Below are 22,830 nucleotides of genomic sequence, written 5' to 3' on the forward strand. Positions count from 1 at the left end.
GACAATGCGAGGTCACAGTCGGCAGGGCTAACCGGACCTTATCGTGCATCCACAGGTGCTTCTCAAGTAGGTCCAAGGAGGTAATCCTCCCCCTCTATGCGACACTGGTCAGGCCGCAGCTGGAGTACTGTGTCCAGTTCTGGGCACCCCACTTCAAGAGGGATGTGGACAACATTGAGAGGGTCCAGAGGAGGGCCACCTGCATGATCTGGGGACAGCAGGGCAGACCCTACAATGACAGACTATGGGACCTGAACCTGTTCAGCCTTCACAAGAGAAGGCTGAGGGGGGACCTGGTGACCATCTATAAACTCACTAGGGGGGACCAGAAGGGTTTGGGGGAGACCTTGTTTCCCCTAGTGCCTCCCGGGATAACAAGGAATAACAGCCACAAGTTGTTGGAGAGTAGGTTTAGATTGGACATCCGTAAGAACTACTTCACAGTTAGGGCGGCTAGGATCTGGAACCAACTTCCAAGGGAAGTGGTGCTGGCTCCTACCCTGGGGGTCTTTAATGCCTACCTGGCTGGGGTCATTTGAGCCCAGTTTTCTTCCTGCCCAGGCAGGGGGTCGGACCTGAAGATCTGCAAGGTCCCTTCCGACACTACTTCAATTATTCTATGACAATCAAAATAACCTTGAAGACTGTTATAAAACTAGTTACAGAATTTAATTATTTATAAGATAACATATAACGGATACAATGAAACAGATAATGTTACACAACATAATGTGGCGATGGTGGCTTAAGGGTTAATGCTTCTCAAATACACCTTATACCAGGGAAAAGCATACAAATTACCCACACTAAATAAGGAACCAATAAATAAATAAATTGATACACCAACTAATAAACCATCAAGAACTTAGTTAAACCCTTAGTCTATAATTGGTATAATCCAGGGTAACTATGAGGACCCTATGTACACCACCCCTCGGCTTGGTTTCTCAGGGAGCAGGATTGCTTCTGTGTCCCTGGCACAGGAGCCGCAGGTGGGTCTATGCTGCTGGCATCCCTCGCACGAGTTTCAGGGGTCTCAGTGCAGCAGGCAGTGGCTTCTCTCGTGCGATCTCTACACCACACAGTGGCTTGTAGGAGGGTCTTCCCAGGCTCAAAGCCTCCTGACAGGCAGGTTTTATTTTATGATTGCTGGCGGCCAGACATGGAGCAGTGTGCTCATGTACCCCTGGCTGGCAGGGGGGTGCGGGCAGGGAGCACGTGGCTGGATGCTGAATGTGTGTGGGGGGGAGGAGTGGCACACAGCCAGATGCTGTGCATGGGGGGGCAGTGTCACGATGCACAGCTGGGTGCCAAGCAGTGACAGCGGCCGTGTGCAAGCTTCCCCCACCCGCCATGTCTGGCCAGGCGGGCAGTGCCTGCGCAGCAGCGCCTGGTAGTACAGGATTATGCATGGTGGCACTTCATCTCCACCCACGTGCTTGTACCCCTTAGGGCCTTATCAAGTGCCCCCAGGGGTATGCATACCCCTGGTTGAGAACCCCTGAGTTACAGCACCCCCCTGACCCAACAGGTGTTCATCAGTTCAGTTTTGGAGGGGTGGGGGGGGATCGAGCCTGCCAGCAGAAGTCCAAGGAGCCTGCCAGCAGCCAAGGAGGCACCCCTCTCACCAAGGCCACCCCCACTTCCTTGCAGCTCCAGGGAAGTCAGTGGGGAGAGAGAGGAGAGGGGGAAGATGGGAGGAAGAGCAAGTGGCCTTTTGGGGGTTTGCCCAGCCTGAGCTGGAGGAGAGCCTGGTGGGGGCGGGGGGTGCTCCAATCCACCTGTCTCCCCTCCAGCTCAGGCCAGGCAAACCCCAGCTGGCAGCTTACTCCCCCTCCTCCTCCCCTCCTGGCAGCCCTGATTGTGCAACTAATTAACCCTAGGGTACCCAAGTTCGCTAAGGCACTCTAAAGAGGGGCACCTTTGCTAATACTTCATTTGATGAGGGTTTATTTGTTGCACTGTTGGCCACTTTAAAAGCACTATGCATCCACGCACGTCAGCACAGCTGTAGAGCGCTTTCAGGGGGCTGATTGCACAAAGAAACCACTTTTGTCTGTGCCCTATATTTCATTTAAGCACCTTTGCATGAGCTTATACACTCAGTCATTTATGGTAACACGATTGTATGGATGTAATTTAGTTCTCAGCTTGACCTGTTAAGTTTAAGTAATACCAACCTGATGCCAAATGTTTGCCTTCTAGGGTTTTTGTCTCCCTAAGATAATACGACAGAATTCAAGTCCCTCCTAAACTCATATTGACACTGTTCAAATAGTAGAGGTCATTCGTTTCTCCTACTGAAAATGAATGCCGTCTGGTTTGGACTTAGGATTTGAAATAGGATAGAGTGGGGTGCAACCTGCTAAGCTGCCCTCGCCCCCATATTATACCTGATGTTGTTTGAAAAATGAAATTGGCAATGAATGAGTATTTTCTTCTGCTTCTCTTATTACTGTCACGGCCTTCAGGAGCATAGAACAACATACAAGACAAATCTAAAAGTAATTTCTTGCATGTATTATTGTAAGTGAAGAACTGAAGAAGGAGACTAAGAGTTAATTGTATAATATTAATTAGTAGTAGAAAGTTTGCTGCTAAATTAATCAGATTGACATATCAAGTACAGTTAATCAAATTGGATTACATCTGACCCTTTGTGGTGCCCAAATAGAAAGGAAGGGATCCAAGGCTTTTTCCTTCTCTTTATATATCCCCCTCCAGGCATCTTCTACATCCAGGTAGGATGTGCAAGCAAGTTATGTGCTGGTTTAATATTGCCACTGTGTTAAATTGCTTTGTACAGATTCTTTTTAACTCCTACACCAGCCAAGAGAGGTGAACTGGCCTGCTGGAGAGGAACTAGACAAATACACTACAGCCTTTCAGTATTTTAGAGCTATCACTCTGATACATTTCCTCCCCAGGGAAATTTTGGCTGAGTGTCACAGTTCCCGAATAGATGTCCGTAATGCATCCAGTTGCATAAAGCCACATTTATGTCCCATAATCAGTCAGTCTAGATGCCAGTACTGCAGCTTGCTTTCATTTAGGATTTTGCATATGTTGCCATGTATGAACTAACCAAGGCAAATCAATTACTGCAAGGTAATACCTTGAGCACTTGTGTAGAGGAAGAATAAAGTTACTGACAGCAGTTCACATACTGTATCTTATTTGGTATTACACAGTTTGATTGGTAATTTCACAATATAGGAAAATGATTAAATAGTTTACAAAAAAAAAAGCCAAGCAAAACAGCTATTAACTGTCATACATTAAGGAAAAGTATATGATATGTAATTTTTTTTTACTCATTCTTGTATTGTGGGAATCATTTAAACCTCAACTTATGATGAATGGCTTGATCTAGATCAAGAATAAGAGCTACACTTTCCTATCTCTGGATTTTTTTTTCTATTTATAAGATTAACTTCAGAGAGTTGCTTCTGAAGGAAACTTAATATTTATGAAACACAGTGCAGTGTTTTTTTTCCAGAAATGATGTTCTGCTTTGAATTAGGAGCTTTATAGAAATGTCATTTTTATTTTTAGAAATTTAGAGAAATTTTTAAAGGCAGTGAGATGGAGGAGGAAAAAAGGTTGTGGGAGGGGGCAAGAAATGTTTCCTAAAATGAAATGTTTCATAGAAGTTTCCCAGAAGTCCTAGTTTCACCATGACAAAGATTGATGGTTCTTTTTATTTACTACTGTGCAATCAGCTATCAGTGTCTTTAAACTACTCTAGGTAGTTTCCTTGCTATAATTTATGATGTCCCATGATGACCAGGGTAATGGTACCTTCTGCAGCTTTCCTCCCAAGCAGCCCATTGACCACATAACTAGTAAAAGTGATGGACATTTTTAGCTTTTGCAGTCTTGCAGAAGTCCTGTTATCAAACACAATTTCCATAGTAGAGCACCATTGAAAAGTGCTTTCTCATCAATGTATTGTATTTACTTGAATCTAAAATTAGGGTTTTCCCTCCAATAAGCATGGTGGGTGACGGAGCCCCTTGTCTTAGGTTCACATACAAAGCAGAAGGGGAGCGGGGGGCAGGCAGCTGCTGCAGCTCTGACTCTGGCCCTAAGTCTGGGTTGGGGCTAGAGTCAGACCCACATCAGCCAGCTGCCCCAACTCTGTTTGCCCTGTGCAGCTTCTGCCCCCTCCCACCCACTTCAACCTCCCTGTAGCAGTGGGAGGGGAACAAATTGAAGACTTCCTGATTAATATAATTTTTCAGATAAAAAAATCTAAACACATTTATATATTTTTTCCATACATAGAATTTATTTATTGGAGGATTGCCTTTAATTCAAAGTCAATTTAGATTTGGGTAAATACAGTATTTCTTTTTCTGCACCATGTTCTCCTTGTTTGAGTAGACACATTATTTTTAATGGAAGGAAGGGTAGCTTTAACCTCTCAGCCTCAAGCATGCTAATTTCCATTAACGCATTTGTTTCTTTCCTATACACTTGAGACATCATTGTAAAATTTCCTCTTGCATTATTCCACCCCGATCATCTTTCTCTAGTCCTGATGGGCACAGGGGCCAAGTGATTTGCCTTCTGAATTATTCTCAATACATATGGGGCAGCCACTTAGAAGGTGAACAAAAACAGCAGGCGCTGTTGCTGTCTCTGTCAGCCCAGATCCCACATCTAGTCCAGCCCCTGCCGCTGCTGCTGCTCAAAGCAGAGACCATAATATTTGCACCTTGGCATTTACAATTACTTACAAGTTGATGTAGAATTTTTTCTTAAGTTAAAACTCCAGCTTTGTCTTACTAGTTTCCCACCTCTGAATTTAAAACCAGCATAAGATAATTTAAAGAAATAAAAGGGTTTTGCAGATTAGAGGAAGCTTTGATTTCCAAATATGGTGGCGCCACAAAACTAAGGACAGTAAAAAGATACTTCATATCACTTTTTCTTTTGGCAGAACAGTTTGGTCTCTCTTGGAACAAATTGTCTACATTACTTCCTTTCTCACTTAAACAATCCCTTCCTGATTAACCTCTTCCAAAGCTTTAGGTGTCATGAAACTTGCTGGAAAAATAACTTGGCGACTTCTGCTTCTACAAGTACTCTTTGTTGCCAAAATTTAATTAAGCCAGAATTTTGGGCTTCTGTCATTTAAAGGGTTTTTTTAATCGCCACTTCTTTCAAAAGGTTTAAAATAACTTTCTGTCCACACCCAAAACTCAGGGCTCCCACATTACAGAGCATGTAACTCCATATCAAGGGTGTAGAGTATGTTGTGTACATGTGTACATATTGCTAAGCAACTGCATCCTATAGGTCCAGCATTCTGCTGCTTCCTTTCAGCACTTCACACACAATTACTTTCACTTTATCCCAGAAGTTTAGGTATATTTACCTTAGGGGACCGTGACTGGAAATCACTACAGGATGTGCATCATGCAGAGTAGAAGACTGATTGACTGATATGGAGTCTAAATGTTTTATGTGCTTGTAACAGGCTGACAGCCCATTTGTCTGAAACTCCCCACCCTGTTAGCAGGTGTTGATCCTACTAGGAAATGTAGGGAGTGATCTGTTGACTCAGGGAGGCAGATGGTTTGCTAGTACACACAAATATAAGGGAGGTGGGGGACACACTCTAGATCTACAGTGTGGTCAAATGTCCATGAGAGCCTAGAGGGAGCAGAGTGAGTGTTCACAACCTGGTGCCCTTAATTACCCAGCCCAGATGCACAAGTACGCTTTAAAAATCTGCGCTAACAAGGAGCAGCCTTCACCACAAATCCAGAACAAGGCTCAGTCTCATACTTCCAAGATTCCCGAATTGTAGAGTTGGAGGGAACCTTAAGGGCCATCTACTCCAACCTCCAGGTATAGAGAGATGCCTTTACCACTCAACCAGTGTGCCCTTCAGGCGATTTATATAATATACATTTCTTTGCTAATAAACTGAAACCCCAAAATGAGGTTACATTTTAATTCTATGTAGTTATCTAGACTTTGTTTAAAAGCTGATTAGAAAGGGAACTTACTTACAGACCACTAAAAAGGCTTTCTCTGTTTTATACTTGCTCAAATTTTTCTTAGAATATTATTTGTATCCTTGAGTCAACTGATTCTTAAAATATTGTAGAAATGCCATGCTGTTGCTGCTGCTGCTGCTAATAATAATAATAATAATAATAATAATTCAAAGAATTCAGAGGTATACTAACATCCTTCAAACGAGCTATACCTCAGCTGCAGCTGTCAGGTCATGCATACTGGTTCCTGGAATCCAGCCGTGCAAAGCTTTGGTTTGTTTTGTAGACCATGCATTAAACAGATGTAAAAATATGAGAGAGTCATTAAAACAGGTATTTGGTATCAGGGGTCTATCTTGGGATTCTCTATAGTTGTTCGTCAATCCAAAACAATTTTTAACTGCATCTGTTGCGCAAAAATATGGTATGTAGAGCTTGAAACATGGATGTGTTTTATGACTTAAATGTTAATAGAATTCAAAGAAAGAAAAAAAAGAACTGGACGAGATAGTTCTACAAGGCTTTACATTTCCACATCGTGGGCTATTGGTAATTAAGGTGTTTTAGCATAAGTGATCAATTTGTCTCTGAACACAGGAAGCAACTTTGATTGGGCTCACTCAATGTCCAGTGCCTGGTGTAAATAAATACAGTCCTTGTGCCTTGCCCTCTGTGATCCAAGGCTGGAGTCAAGCACCCCTCAAGATGTTGTACCTGGGTCTTAATTATAAAACTGTTGGGTAACGTGCCTCATGCCTTTGAGGTTTGACAGAGATAGGTTAAATGTAGTATTTCCTATAGCAGATCTTTATCATTTGTTTCATATATTGGTTTTCTTTCTCCTTTATTAATCTTTGTTCAGCTATGAGTAACAGATAAAGAAACTTCACAGAGGAAATGTTCTGGAACATGCCTATATTATGTATTTAAAATATCCTGATGTATTTTGTCATGTCAAGAAATCAGGTAGATAAATTATAGGCCCTCTGGTCATTAAACACTTAAGAAGATAACTGAGTCTAAAATGGGATGTGTTAGGCTACTAAAATGCTTTATCAGCCTCTACACATCATCAGAAACTTTATTCTGAAAATTCTCAGAACTTCTCTCAACAGTGGAGAGAAACCTAATTTTGTGGTTATCAGTGCTGCTTCTCTGTTGTCTGCCATGTTTGACATGCCCAAGAGTAACACTTTTCCACACAGAGTCTGAAGGTTTCAAGTCATTCTTATCAGTATGATATAAAGGAGTTGTTGATTATGTCCTGGATTCCGCTTGCTCTATCAAATTACTTATCCGAAGAAAACTTCTTAAACGTAGATCTAAAACTAAGACTGCTGAATAAAGACACACATTTTTAACAAGGACTAGCTATTTCATTTCAGATCTCTACAATGCATTGGTGACAATATTCCTTATTTGGTGAAATCCACTTTACTTACATGTCATAGTTTTCATAGACTTTAGGGATGGAAGGGACCTTGCAAGATCATCGGGTTCAGCGCCCTGCCCAAGAGCCAGGAAGTCCGCTGGGGTCAAAGGATCCCAGCAAGATAATCATCCAAGTGTTTCTTAAGTGTCCAGAGTAGGTGCCTGTATCATTTGGGGGGGGGTCTATTTCAAGCCCTGGGGACTCAGACAGTACAGAAGTTTTTCCTTATGTGCAGCCTAAAATGGTCTTCCAGGATTGTGTGACCATTGGACCTTGTCTTCCCTTGGGATTCCCTTGTGAACAGACACTTTCCCAGTCCCTGATGCACTCCCCTTATGTACTTACAAGCAGCCACCAGGTCACTCCTGAGCCTGCGCTTCTCCAGGCTGAAGAGTCCCATGCCTCTCAGCCTCTCCTCATAAGGCCTATTCTCTTGACCTCTAATCATGTGCGTGGCTCTCCTCTGGACTCTCTCAAGCTTCTCAAAATCCTTTCTAAACTGTGGATCCCATAATTGGATGCAGTACTCCAGCTGTGGCCCCACCAAGGCCGGGTAAAGTGGGAGGATAACTTCTTGGGTTTTGCGTGAGATGTAAGTCAGACTTTTATTTGCTTTGTGAGCTACGGCACTGCACTGGTGGCTTATGTTCATCTTGTGGTCAATCATGACCCCCAAGTCTCTTTCAGTCATGGTGCTAGTACCTCTTATATACTTATAGGCTGTCACCAAGTTGCCCGTGAACCTTTACTTCTCCAGGCTGAAGAGGGGCTGATAAATCAGACTGGAGTTCACAAGCCCAGTGGGTGGGTGCATAGTGTTAATTTAACCCTAATAGTCATGGTGCATGCTGAATAATCCTGGAGAGGGTAGGACTAAACCACCCAAAACTGCAGGCCTACCTGTTCATTCATAGGACCAAGATCTTAACTGGTTGCAGAGGACAAACAATGGATAGAACAAGGTAGGAATAAAATTTCAGATCTAAATTAATTGATGCAAAGTACTGCAGCGAGTGCCCACTGCTGCAGAGATGCCTCCAGGGTAGTTGTGTGGGAGGCTGGCCTTCCCCCTCATGGCATTCTGCACTATTCTTGGGTCAGCGCAAGGATCCTTTAACAATGCACTCATGCCCCTGCATAGCTGTTCCACTCGTGTTGTCTTCTGTATGAACATTAAAAGTTAAATTAATTCAATTCAGTACCAAGCCCTTCACACCATTTGAGCCCTTCAGCATTTAAGAGAATAACTGAATGGCAATCTTTCCAAGTGACACAATCAAAGACAACTTTACAGTGTAAGAGGAGCTGTCATCTTTGATACATGCCTGTCCAGTACTTAATAAACCGGATTCTGATCTTTCCTAGATGCCATCCTAATGTACAGAACAGCAGTAATAATTCTTTAGCAATCTCATTTCATCCAGCAAAGAATGAGAATGCAAATCCTATAAACTAGGGATGTCAAACTCTTCTGACCCCTGAGCAGCTGAAGCAGGTACCACATCTGGATGGTGTGCAGGGCCATCCAGCATACCCTGCATGCTGCCTTTGGGTCCATTTAAGACCCATGGATAACAGTGGGGGCAGATGATAAGGCTTCATGGGCCGTATCTTTGATGATCTTGCTATAAAAAATTGCACATGTGCAGTACTATTAAAGTGTAGTGAGTGGATTTCAGTGCATGGAAGCATTGTGATGAGTATAGTTACTTAGGTTGGTTCAAATGCTGTTTTCACCAGGAAGCACCAGCATAGGTTAAACTGGAGGCAGAACTGGTTGCAAATGTTTCACCAGTGTGCAAGTAAACAACACCCTTTTATTTCACTCATATTTAAGCACCTGTTTTTTTCTATTAATGAATGCTGTTGCAGTCTGAAAATAAAAAAATACTGAATCCATTAATATTGAGCCAATCATAGCTAGCAATCACATATTGATAAAATAAAGAAATGACACAACTATGCGATGGCTAGCAAACATCTTTCAAGAGTGAGATAATTTGAATGGCAGAAGTCATGCCAGGGATTACTATTCTCTGTGGATACGCCTGACCTTGCCACTCTAAACTCAGCTAATTGGATGGAAGGAAAAAAAGTAAACATATTCATTAACCTTATGCATGGGATGTTATATGGAAGATGGTCCTTCAGTTTGGTTTGAAAGATGACACATTTGTTTTTCCAGCTGTTAGATTATAACTTTAAATGCCTGGCCCTGTCTATCTTGTATATCCTTCTGATACTTTAAGCACTTGCTTATGTGAGACAGCTAAATTCATATAAGTTGCTATTGATAAGCCAAATCCTGCAAATCAAAATAGGTCTATTGAAGTTAATGGAAGCAGGGTATGTTGTACCAGATGGTGATGCAGACCCATGGGTTCCTGTACCTGAATATAGCTAATATTCCCATTCATTGTAATGCCTGGGAACCAGTTATGAATAGTTTACTGCCTAATAAAATGAAAGGACTGTTGTTTAGAATAAGGAGAAAAGTAGATATCATGCAGAGTCATTAGGGACTTACCCTTTAGCTTTTCCATTTAAAAGATGCCATTAAAAAGCATTGTTCTGTCAATAATTCAGATCTAAGCATGTAAGTTCCAAGCTTCTGTAGGAGAGATAATTACTGGAAACTAGTGAAAAACACCTAAATTCTGTTTTAATTTTCATACATAGAGCAGATGTTTTGACAGATGGATGGACTTTATTTTTATAACTGTCCGGGAAAAGTCTGCATAACACAGCCTAATCAGTGTTACATATCAGTAGTTGTTTGTTTTCGAACCATTTTGCATTTGGCTCCTATGCTTTTGCTCGCAGACATTTTCTTTGTCATTTATTTTTTCAGGCTAATCTCTCTCTGTGTAATCCCTTCTATCAATTGATACACAAATATTGGAAACCTCTTAAAAATAAATGTAAATGTTTTCTTAGTGAGAGAGAGAGATATATTGGTCTTCAGGTGGAGGCACTGTGCTGAAAAACTTAATTAACACTTAATCTTTTTTTTCAGTTTTACTCCTTCTGTCCATTTCTATATATGTATGTGGGCTTTCATTTATATATGAATTATGGAAGCTAATTAACTTTGGATCAGATCCGTATGACATTTCTCAATTAGATATCTTCTCAATTTACACTAACGAGAGACAATTTGGCAGTGTTTGGCTACAAGGAAGAGGAGAAGGGGGAAATATCTGCCCTGATCTTATTCTGGAGCTGGCATGAATTGTTGCAGCTATTTTGACTGAGTGATGCACTGCAAATATATCCTTGCTGAGGATCTGAGCCACGTTTTATAGCTCTTTAACTTCCACTTATTTCAACGATGGGGAACATTAAAGGAAAGATGTGATCTGACCACAGGTCTGAGGCCCAAAATACTCTTTGAGACCCAGTTCTAAAAAAGTCCTTAGGCACCTCAACTCTGACCATTACACCACCTGACTTCTAGTCACCTGGACCCAAGGCACAAGTTCTACAGCCCTGAGTTGGCTGTCTCAGAACAGGGTCCATAAAAAATAGTATGCTTATCAGGGAGCCAAAGTTAGCCGGTAGGGAAGTACTGATATCTAGAGCTTTAAGTGTCTTGCTTATCATTACTGTGGTAGTACCTCCTTCTACTTGGAGTTCATGGCATGAGCCCTCTTCAGGAGCTAAGTGCCTAAGCCTTTTTCGACAAAAAAATGGAGAGGAGCACTTTTTTTTTGTCTTTTAAAACATGGGAGGAGGTGGTGCTCCATTTTTCACAGTATTTCGGTGGTTAGCGTGTTTTCCCAGGCTGTGACATATCTAGCTTCAATCCACTCCTTTCCCGAGAGGGTTCAAAATCACATCTGTCACCTCCCAAGCTCAGCCACCGTATCATAGTTTGTTTGTTTTTTCCCATCTTGTTGAAGCTGTCCCACTGCACAGAGAAGGATTTAAGATTCACTGAGCCTGATAGAGAGGAAAGAAGAGCCTGGCTTGTTAGTCTAGCCATTATAGGTCTCACTTGGGCAAGTAGGCTGTGTTCCAAGGTACGTGGACAGGCACAGAGCTGCTCAGGACTTAGGCACTTGTGCACATGGTCCTAAGCAGAACAATCAGCCCTTGAAGAACTTTCATGCCAAAAACTGAAATGACCATGTTTGCAAGGTTAGGCAATATCTAAATGGAAGTTTTAGGGATTGCAGTTTTTGAACTAAATCCCATTTTGGGAGCCTAAAGTCCATTTCTGGGGACCAGGTTCTTAATCATTTGATGGCATATGCCATCACTTTTGTTTTTTTCTGCTTCAGGCCACAGACTGTCTAACCTGATAAGGACTAGGAAGAAATGCCTGTCTATTACTGCTCCTTGTCAAAGACAGAGCACTAATTTTAGATGGGTCACAAGTCTGATTCAGTGTGAAAATCCCTATGTTCTCTATCAGATGTAGTGATATCAATAGTTTCCTGCTTAAATGTTGTAAAATGGAACATGCTAAGTAGTTACAACAGATTTAAAATCTGTGGTTGTTCCCCCTGCACTCTTCCTGCTATCTCATACATACATAAAATGGCGTGATGCTCACTTTAGAAGCAGGGCTGCTACATTCTCCTTTCCGCTATTTGCTTTGAAGAGGAACAGTAACCATAGGGCCCTGGTCCAAAAAGGCACTGATAGATTAAAGTAATTTTGGTACAAAGTAATGTAAATCAAAATCTAGGATAACTGAACAGTTGGGATAAAGTGAATGCAAATGCAACATTTGAAATTCCCTGACAATGTGCTCATTAAAGTTTCTGGCTTTTGGTTACTTCCTGTTTCTCCTGTCGATAAATTCCCCCATCTGCTATATTTAACTGAGATACTATATTTCATTTATTGTCTTTGTTTTGCTTTCAGTGCCTTTCAGTTCTGAGCTCATGTACTTGAATACTCCATTCTGCTGGCAGAGACCTTCATACTAACAATATCCTGCTGGCCTGAGGGCATGGCAACAATACATCCTGCTGCCAAGTGGGACAAGCCCAGTTTGAGACAGGCTAAGTCATTCCAGGCCTTGAGCCAGGGGGGCGGGATGGTTGCTTTGTAGTAAAACTGGCACACCATTCACCATCCTCAGGAAGAACAAACTTATGTGCCAGGTTTCACAGCTAGAGGTGTGTGAATGCTGCCTGTACCAGCCTCTTCAAGGAAGGACAGAAAAGGAGAACTGATAAAACTTGCAGAACCTTGGCAGCTGTAGAAGATTGATTATAATATATGTTATGCCTAGTAAAAGGTAACTGGAAGGGTCACCGGTGACTCTCCATTTCTTAGGAACATTAATTATTAAGCTTGACTTAATCTTTGTAGTTGATAACTATTGTCATTGTCATCCTTACTCAATAGATCCAGAAAAGTTAAGTGCACTGTTGTAGCAAGTGCTTGTACCAGGGGTGGCCTCAACACCCCTTGGTGGTCGCTTGACCCCTGCTCTGGCCTCACTTCTCAGGCTTGCTCATCTGCCATGCCTTGTTAGATCCTTGGAAAGCGAGGCTGTCCCAGGAATCCCTGGTCCCATACAGCTGTTCACGTGTCACTATTCAGCACTATAAGCCTCATTATCCATGGAATAAGCATCTCCAACCATCCCTTACCATGCCCTTGCCTTACAGATGTTACCATTCAATCTGCCCTTCTACTGAGTCTGGGCCATCTCTGGCTCCTGTCTCTGCCCTGCTCCCGGGTCTGTTGAGGCCATCCCTGCTTCTTGTTTCAATCCCTAAACCACCAGACCCTACCTCAACTCTAAGGCTGCTGTCTCTTAACCCCTGGGAGTGCAGTGTCTTACTCTGCTGCTTACTCAGGAGCTCCTTCCATGTCCGCAGCCAGGGTGGGACTGCCTGCCTCTGGCCCTGGGCTTATGCCCCTTTCTGGTCAGGTGCTACCCTGCCTGCTGACTCAGCTCCTTTCAGAGTCTTTTCCCTTCTGAAAGTAAGAGGCATGCCCAAAACCTGTTACAGTTGTCCCAAGCATGGGGGACTGGTGCCTTCTGAGTCTGGGAGGGCACCCGCAGGTGCCACCACCAGCGGCAGGGGCAGAGCTAGTGGGTACCTGCAGGTGCCACCAGCAGTGGGTGGGGGGCAGAGCTGGTGAGCACCCACAGGTGCCGTGAGTGGTGGCAGCCCTGTCAGGAGAGGCACGTGCCCCCCTTTGCCCTCCCTATGCATTGTCTATGGTCCCAAGTCAGATATTGCAAATCAGTAGCAGAGCCCAGCAGTTCGAACACAAGCACACTCCTCCTTTCATCATATGCTGGCATCAACAAATGTTGAGATGAGTTTCTAAAATCTATATAAAGCTGTGAAATCTGTCTCCTTATAGAGTTTTTTTCCCCCTTCTTTTAAGCCCAGAAAAATAGGAAAATCTAGAACCTGTTCTGAAGGTGCAGACTGTCACTTTGATCAGGAGGCAGATGGTAGGACAGGCTGGCACCTTAGAAATTAACTGTCTTTAAAGTGCCACTGCCCTGCTTTTTGTCTGACTTCAGACTAACATGGGTAACTACCTCTTTGATCAGAAGTTTCCTTCCAAATGCACAGGTATTACTAGTGTCCCATGCTGCATGGTTTCAGTGCAGCTGTACTTAAACATGATTAGGTGGATTAAAGAGCCCCAAACCACTCCCATTGAAATCAGCAAGAGTTTGGCCATTGTCTTCAGTGGGAACAAGATTGACCCAGGGGCAGAGTAGGAAATTTCACTTTGAACTTTCTTACTTGACAAGGGTTTAAATCAGCCCTGTAACTTTACTTTGATGTCATTTATTGTGGTTTAATACCCCCCTTTTATTTATTTTTTTTACAGTCATGTAAAATATATGAAGAAACCTAATCTTTTAGGGAGGTGTATAAGAATTCACTCAATAGTCCTTAATGGCTCCTTTATGCAGCTGTAAAACACAGGGAAGCAGTTTTAGCTAGACTAGAAACTTTAAACATTATATAAATATATGTAGTATAGTCAAAGGTTTATGACTGTATCTCCCTCCCCCAGTGTTTAATTAGCTTGTGTATTTCTCAGGCATCTATGAGTAAAATCTGTTGCACTGGAGATCAAGGGGGAAATCAAAAGGAAAGAAGAAGGAGCCAAAATCTGTTCTTGTTTATGATAGTATAATCCTGGAGTAACAACATTGACCTTAATGGAATTACACTGCTTTAAATCCAGAATAATTGAAGACAGAATATAGCCTAGGCAGTAGAAAGAGTTTGATTCTACTTTCATTTACACCACGAACTATACATATGTAGCTGAGACAAAGTGGCTATAGCCCAGATCCTCACTTGGTGTACATCAGAGTAATTCCACTGAAATCAATATAGTCTCTGTTTATACCACCTGAGAAACTGGCCCATGCCCTATGAGAATGTTTAACTTCCTGGTATGCAGTTCAACGTTCCTCAACACCTAACACACCATGTAGTGCAGTTAGACAATTTTAAGAAGACTAATAAAGCTTAGCAGACCATAAAGACTTGTTTTAAATCATTCAAAACCCAGTACTAAATCATGTTAAGTGTCTTCTCGTTGAAATGACAGTGGGGTTGAATTTGATCCAGTATGGTTTGCAAGTTAGCAAAATCTGTGTTCATATGGTTTGCGAAGCTCATCAATCAGTTTTAGGTTTTGCAGTGCCATATTCAACTGCACACAAGAGCACCTTTCATAACGTTTCAGTAAATACTTCAGTCTTTGTTCTGTTCTGGTATTGTATTGTATTGTATGTGCTAACTTCCTCTTTTGTTCAAATTTGGAAATAAAAATTAAGGACAAAACATAAATTGTCAATGACATTACAATTATTTTGTCTATTTAATCATATACCATATTAACGGGCATAGAATCATAGAAAAATGAGGGTAGCTAGTCGGCAGTGTGAATATAATTTATGTATAAATGCATAGGGCTGTGTATCGGGGTATATATAGCTATATATGTCTATAATGTATTTGCATACAATTTTTATAAAAAAAGGACACTGGAAAAAATTAAAGGAAGGTCCCTTGCATCACAATTCTTATAATTTCCTACTGGATTTTTCTTAACTTCCTTTTTATATTTTCCTTCCATCTCAGTTGTAAGGATAGCCTGCACTGTTAGTAATAAAGCCAAGGATCATTTTTTAATAGATTGCCACTATCTTTTGTGCAAATAAACTTATACAGTGAAAATTAAAATAAAATACAACACACCCCACATATTATTAAAAAACATTACATATAAGAAATATCTTATATGTAACATTAATTATAATATGTGGTGGACATTACTGTTTTATCTGTACTGGGTTGTTCATGGTTTTCCCTAATGTGGTAGCCTAAGAAATGTGTTCTTTCCTGTCCTGGTAGACCATATTTTATGCTTGAGAATTAGACACAAAGCACAGAGACTGATACTGCAAGTCAGTGGGTAGATAGCACTTGAAGCATTGATCCTCACACCCTTCAGGCTGATCCCATGGACCGAGTTTGGACCTACTAGGAACACTGCTAAAGTCAACAGAGTTTCATGTGCCAACTTGCAGGACTGGATCCATAATTTCTACCTTTTCAATGTGACAGAGCAATAAACTCTTCCTTGTTGGTCCCCACTCTCTCTTGTTGTTGTGATTTTTAATGGTTGATTTCCACTTTTTTCTACATATAAAAGTCAATAAGATTTTATCCTCATCACTTATTTAGAAGGAAAATGTGTTAATCTAAGCTCCAAATTTTCAATTTGGAATACAATTTTTCAAATTTTTAATCCTGTTAAAATGGGGAACAATGGTGAAGACAGATGACTTTGCTCCAATTTAAATAGTTCCCTGCAGTATTTGCAGTCCAGTCAGTTCAGCACTGTGCCAGTACATTGATCCAGAAAGACAGGGACATATTTATTTTCATTGTTCAGGCAGAATGAAATCCAAATGAAATAAATAGAAATGAACTACGTTAGTTTGTTTTAATTAGTATCGACAAGGTAGTTAGCTTTTAAATTTGTTTCCTGTTTAATAACATTAGGCATCATCAAGAAAATAGGTAACACACTTTATAAGTGTTTATTACTATTATTATTTATGTTTTACTGCATTTTAATACATATAATATACAGTCAGCAATTCCATTTATCAAATATACTTATGAAATATAAGGCCTTAGTGTGGTAAAAATGTAGTTGCATGTTTAACTTGCTGTACAAAATTTAGTTTACTTAACTTAGCAGCTGTGAAACTTAAATATGTTCATAAATCTTGTAAAACTGGTGCTTAGGAAGGGTTTAGACAGTATAGGTAATGCATATTATTATTCTAAATGTTATATCAATGATTTATTTGTCACCAGCTCATCCCATCTGGCCCATCATTTTTCTAATTGCTAGTTAAATTGAATACAGTCCCTCCATTTCTCTTTATTTTGGGCAGGCATTTCTATAAATGGACTTTATTCTTGCAGACATAGCAATAAACTAAACAAAAAAGGCAGATATCACCTGAAATAGAAACAGGGGAATTGTCTATATTTCCCTTTTAAAGAAGTGGATATTTTTAGGTGCCGTCTACTTGTATTTAAATTAGATCCTAAATCAAAGAAGTAATGAAACACTTGATGAAAAAACAAACCTTAGAAACACCATGAAACAACCTTAACAGTGAAATTTCTTCTTTCTGCCAAACATGCCTAATGTACCAAAGTGTTCATTAGTTGTGTTCACTGCTAGAATTCACTTTGTGTATATGGTTTCTTTTTTTCTTTTTCACAGAAGGAATGTGCTAATTTCATCAAGGTGCTTAAGGCTTACAACCACACACACTTGTATGCCTGTGGAACAGGGGCTTTTCATCCAATTTGCACCTATATTGAAATTGGACGCCATCCCGAGGTAAGCCTAGATATTTTTCTTTCTTTTTTTAACCATTATTGATGTTTAGTCGTGACCCCTTGCTGCTGAAATGCATCATTGATAATTTCTGCAGCTCATTTAGTTGCTGGATTGCTGTGGCTGCTGGAGGGCCTGCTCCTAGGTCCAGCGATGACAAGCTTGCTGATTCATGAATTGGAACAGTCTGAAACCATCACCTGCCAAAAAAAGTCGACAAAAATGCACCTAGTTTGTCTGGGTTGCACAGCCAAAGGATCTTCTTTGTTTGGTTGTTGGCTGATACTTGCGATCGGAGCGTGCAGTGCTATGCGCACCTTTGTTCTAGAGCCAGCTTTGTCCTCTAGTCCTCTCCCCAGCCAGGAGAGTCCAATGTTGCGGCAGCTTTCTCCCATCTGGGAATTGAGACAGGATGTCATCCAAGCAGGCTTCCCTGCTCTCATATTTGTCCTAACACACTGCCTATTTTGCTGGCTCAAATGAGGCTTGGTGTTTGTTTTCTTAATTGTTACCAAGAAAAAAAAAAATTGCCCCCACCAGGCTTTCCCTTTTCTATTTTGTTTTCTTTTTCATTTAGTTGCTGAATGCTGACATTGTATTTAAGCTCCAGAAAGTGTGGAATAGATTTAGAAGAGCTTGTTTAGTGGTGCTTTTAACTAAATATTTAACTGATAGGCACGATCCTCTTGGTAATAAATCAGTGCCACTCCACCAAAATCAAAGGAACTATGATGATTTACACCACCTGAAAATCTGACCAGCATGTGTATGTGTGTGTGGTCTCAGGACAGGTCTCAGGACGTGTTCTGCCTTATACTTTCTTAAAAACGTAAACTTTTATTGTCATATTAACAGAAGTGTATAACATAAATGAATCCATTTTATGTTTGTTCCTAGTGTGGCTTACATAAATATTGATTTTTGGGCAAGTTCATCAAACCGTCTCTCTTGAGCTGTTCTCAGAAGTCACATACTTAATTTATGGAGGTGGTTTTTGGAGTATCCATAGTTGGATTATGTTTAGTAAATCTAATCTCTGAAGAATAGCTATTTAGAGTCACTTTATGGACATCCAGGTTTACGGATTGCTGTAAAGACATCATTGTTTAAATGAAAAAGAACGGCCTAGGTCATTTAAAAATAGAAAGAAACATAACAGAACCTTTAAGTCATGACTTGATAGTTGGGGTATGATTATTTTCCTTTTTAAAAATGTGTTTTAGTATTTAAAACAAGCTTTTCGTGTTATAAGCATAAGGTTTTTAAGCAGCGAAGGGGATGCACAGTGGAAGTTGATTTTACGCACTTCAGTGCTTCGTTGCAGAATGTGTTCTTGGCAATTAGCGATTGTCTCTTGACCACACACAGTATGTCATTGCTTACTGCATTAAACAGATTCTCTGCTTCCTGAGATCCATTTGGGAATTGGTAGACATATTAATTAACTCTAGTTCCGCAAGATGTGTGTCAATCAATTCTTGGCTATCTGCCAAGTGTATCTAGCTGCAGAGAGATAGCAAGTATGAGGTCATTTAGTTTTACACTTGGCTGTTTTATGAGACTCCAGTAAAACTCGCACCCACTTTATCAAGGATTTATGTAAAGGATGATCAGGTACTAGGGGCCAGATTTAACTCTAAAGTAACACCACTGAGTCTGAGAGTTTTATACCATGGATGAAAGTTCCCTAGACCTATAGCAAACCATTTATACCTGCTTGTTTTTCATGGAAGAATCATGGACTTCTTGAGTTTGCTATCATTTGGACACTAATATGGGTACTTTCTGAACCTGACTACTTCCATCGAGCTTAGCTATAACCTCACTAAACAGTTCAAGAGAGGATCCCAGGGAAGCCAGGCAGAGGCACGGCTGTGGCAACTTCATTTCTACTTCATATTTTACCTGGATCGAGATCATCTGTCAGGACTCTTCCTGGCACAGATTTACCCTTCCCTCTTTGTCACCGCAAGGTTGGAGGGGCCTGGCCAAGGCAATGAAAAGCAACCCTAGCTGTCTCTGAACTAGAACCTGCTCCTTTCATCCCTTCACACCAGCCAGGAATTTCACATGTTTGAAATGTGCCTCGCCTTCAGGAATGTGTGCAAAAAGGGAGCTTGATTGACAGTGGTGCTGTGAGAGATGCTCAGCCAGGAAGGCAAATACGACCCCTTTCCATTCCTGCAATGCTGTATGGCTGCCTATACATGTACTGGTTTGCATTCTAATTAGAAATCCTCAGAGCAGGCTTGATTAATTAAGTCTTCTCTGTGTTTTAATTAGAATGCTCTAGTGTGGCCTCACCGTCATGTGTATAACCCCCCACGTATTTAACAATGGCCACAGGGGTGCTTTATCTGAACCTCATCAAATTAGGTTTAGATAAAGCATCCAGTGGCCATTTTTAAATGTGCAGGGGCTTAATGCACATGACGCTGAGGCATTTTAATTAGAGTGGCTCTCCGGGAACAACTCTAATTAACCCTCCTCCTCCTCCACCCTTAAGAACATGTATAGGCAGCCTATGTGTTGAGAAGATATGTGATTTACCTTGCTATAGCAATCTGCTATAGTGGATATATACCACAGGTCCAAGCAGATATTGTTCATAGAAGATGTATCTTATATTCGTAGGGTATACAAGATTATGGCAAATGCTGAACCATGCTAGTCAAGGCTCAGATTTATTTTGACTGAAGGAAAATCATTGATAAAAGTTTGCTTCTACCATAACCCTTAACAAAGGCTGGCTAGCTGAGTCCTCCATGTATTTCTTTCTTGTTGATTTATCTTACTCCTGAATGGAACAATTCCATGCCTAAGGAAAAAGTAAATCTAAGTTGCCTAGGGAAGGGTTTAACACAGTCTGAGTCCAGTGGAGGGGAGAAGGTTAGTATATTTTAACATAAGATATGGAGAAGCACAATTTAAGAGAGAAATAGTTCAGAGTAGTAGAAAATAAGCTGGAGGCAGTAGGGAAGGCCTGTAGCATAATTTTTGTGGCTGGAAGAAGGAAATAAATAGGTTATTTTGTGAGGCAGCCATAAATAATGTGAATATACATTGTTAAAATTATTAAAATCCCTTGTGTATAAAGCAGCATGTTACTACACCATTGCTTGTTTTACATTTGAAGTAAACTATTTGTAAGGAAGAAAATAGGGGGGGAAAGGGTTGGATAAGATGCAGGATGCAAAATAACAATATATGGGCAATAAGTACATAAAGAGCAAGCTCTTCATTAAATTACAAATGCTCAGTACTAAGGAAAATAACCTAATAAATACATTGTTAATTAAACCAATTTCCCATGAGAAGAAAAAAATCATGTCTTTGTATAAACCTGTAAAATATCTGGAAATGAATCGCAGTATCGAGAGAAGAATGGAGTTAATTTTGGAATAGACTCCCTTAAAACACACAGACATGAGCACAGTGTAAAAAAAGTTAGAACAAAAGAATAAATCCTCCCCTACAGCCTCTTCAGAAAGCTGCTTAAAAACAATGTAGGCCTATGTCCTGCTCCTATAAATGCCAATGGCATGTTTCCCATTGACTTAAATGGAAGCAAGATCTAGCCTTAACAATGTTAAACTTATGGTTATAGAAAAGTATAAGTCATAATGTGCTTTAAAGGAGCAGCCTTCATTACAGGGAGTTATCTAGCTGCATTAACCCAGGTAGAAAGCCATGTCAGGATGCAGCATTACCTCTTTGTCTCAGCAACTGCAGTCAGGGAAGGGGCAACACATGGTTTTCCCAGTGCTTTCTTGTAGTAGTTTGTGCCCAATAAGACACAAAGACTAGGGGCAGAAGTTACACATAAACCAGTTTAAGTGATCAGAAACTGGTTTAAACCTGGAACAGAACAGAAGTTCAGTGCACATAAACCAGTTTCAAAATGGCCAAAACCTGGCTGAATGTAGTATTAGCCTTAACTGGTTGAGCTCAAACCAGTTTATGCAATGTCTGTCTCAGACCCCTTCCTGGTTTAAGTTAAACCAGTGTCCCCCAGTATCCTGGCATGCTCCGTAGCCCTGGCCTGAGCTGTGCTGTCTGCTCCAGCAGAGAAGGGCTGGCTCTGCCCCTCTAGCCAGAGGTTTATTCCTCCCCATCCCTGCCAGGGAAGAGGTTTATTTCCCCCTCCCTCCCCTGTCCCACCATAGATTCATAGATGTTAGGGTCGGAAGGGACCTCAATAGATCATCGAGTCCGACCCCCTACATAGGCAGGAAAGAGGGCTGGGTCTAGATGACCCCAGCTAGATACTCATCTAACCTCCTCTTGAAGACCCCCAGGGTAGGGGAGAGCACCATCTCCCTTGGGAGCCCTTCTACTCCTCTACTACAGAGCCCTGGCCACTCTAACTGTGAAGAAGTTCTTCCTAATGTCCAATCTAAATCTGCTCTCTGCTAGCTTGTGGCCATTATTTCTTGTAACCCCCGGGGGCACCTTGGTGAATAAATACTCCCCAATTCCCTTCTGTGCCCCCGTGATGAACTTATAGGCAGCCACAAGGTCGCCTCTCAACCTTCTCTTGCGGAGGCTGAATAGATCCAGTTTCTCTAGTCTCTCCTCGTAGGGCTGGGTCTGTAGGCCCTTAACCATACGAGTGGCCCTTCTCTGAACCCTCTCCAGGTTATCCGCATCCCTCTTGAAGTGCGGCGCCCAGAATTGCACGCAGTACTCCAACTGCGGTCTGACCAGTGCCCGATAGAGGGGAAGTATCACCTCCTTGGACCTATTCGTCATGCATCTGCTGATGCACGATAAAGTGCCATTGGCTTTTTTGATGGCTTCGTCACACTGCCGACTCATGTTCACCTTGGAGTCCACTAGGACTCCAAGATCCCTTTCCACTTCCGTGCCACCCAGCAGGTCATTCCCTAGGCTGTAGGTGTGCTGGACATTTTTCCTCCCTAGGTGCAGCACTTTGCATTTCTCCTTGTTGAATTGCATTCTGTTGTTTTCTGCCCACTTGTCCAACCTGTCCAGATCTGCTTGCAGCTGTTCCCTGTTAGATGCAGTGTGGATGCAGACTGGACCCCTCAAGTGCTCATTGTCCCACGAAGCCTTCCTGCAGCTCCTCCCAAGGGCAGGCAGGTTCTCCTCAACTCGGTGTAACCAACGGAGAAGCATCTCAGCACAAAGAACCACATCTGCACGCCCCAATGCCCCCAGATGTGCAGAGGCCTCAACAGACACAATGTTCCCACCAAGGGAAAGCAAACCCAGGTGTGCAGGTGAAACCTGCAGGCCAGATCTGCTCCTATAAGCGGGTCCCACTTGTGTTTGCTCTACTTCCAAATCTCTGGCTGTAGGGCAGGTGCCCACTGGAGACAATCCGCTCTTTGCCCAGTGCCCTGGCAAGGCCCTGGCAGCTGGAAGAGGAGCAGAGGCAGGGAACTGAGGACCTGGTGCCCCGGCAGGGCTCTTACCTTACTGAGCATCTGGGACTGTCCCACCAGGATTAGCACGTTTGAGGCCAGGATGGAGATGCAGAAATTCAGCAGG

The 22,830-nt window shown here is 41.8% G+C and overlaps 1 protein-coding gene across 1 annotated transcript in view; it reads left to right on the forward strand.

Annotated features, from left to right (window-relative positions):
- Positions 1-22,830, forward strand: part of SEMA3A (semaphorin 3A) — a 231,570-nt gene that overhangs the window by 81,829 nt on the left and 126,911 nt on the right. Inside the window, exon 4 of the mRNA XM_006022863.2 lies at positions 17,200-17,319. Coding sequence (XP_006022925.2) covers positions 17,200-17,319 — 120 coding nt within the window. The remainder of the gene's footprint in view (positions 1-17,199; positions 17,320-22,830) is intronic.

The sequence above is a fragment of the Alligator sinensis genome, unplaced genomic scaffold (assembly GCF_000455745.1).
Source record: "Alligator sinensis unplaced genomic scaffold, ASM45574v1 scaffold567_1, whole genome shotgun sequence".
Taxonomy (NCBI): domain Eukaryota; kingdom Metazoa; phylum Chordata; order Crocodylia; family Alligatoridae; genus Alligator; species Alligator sinensis.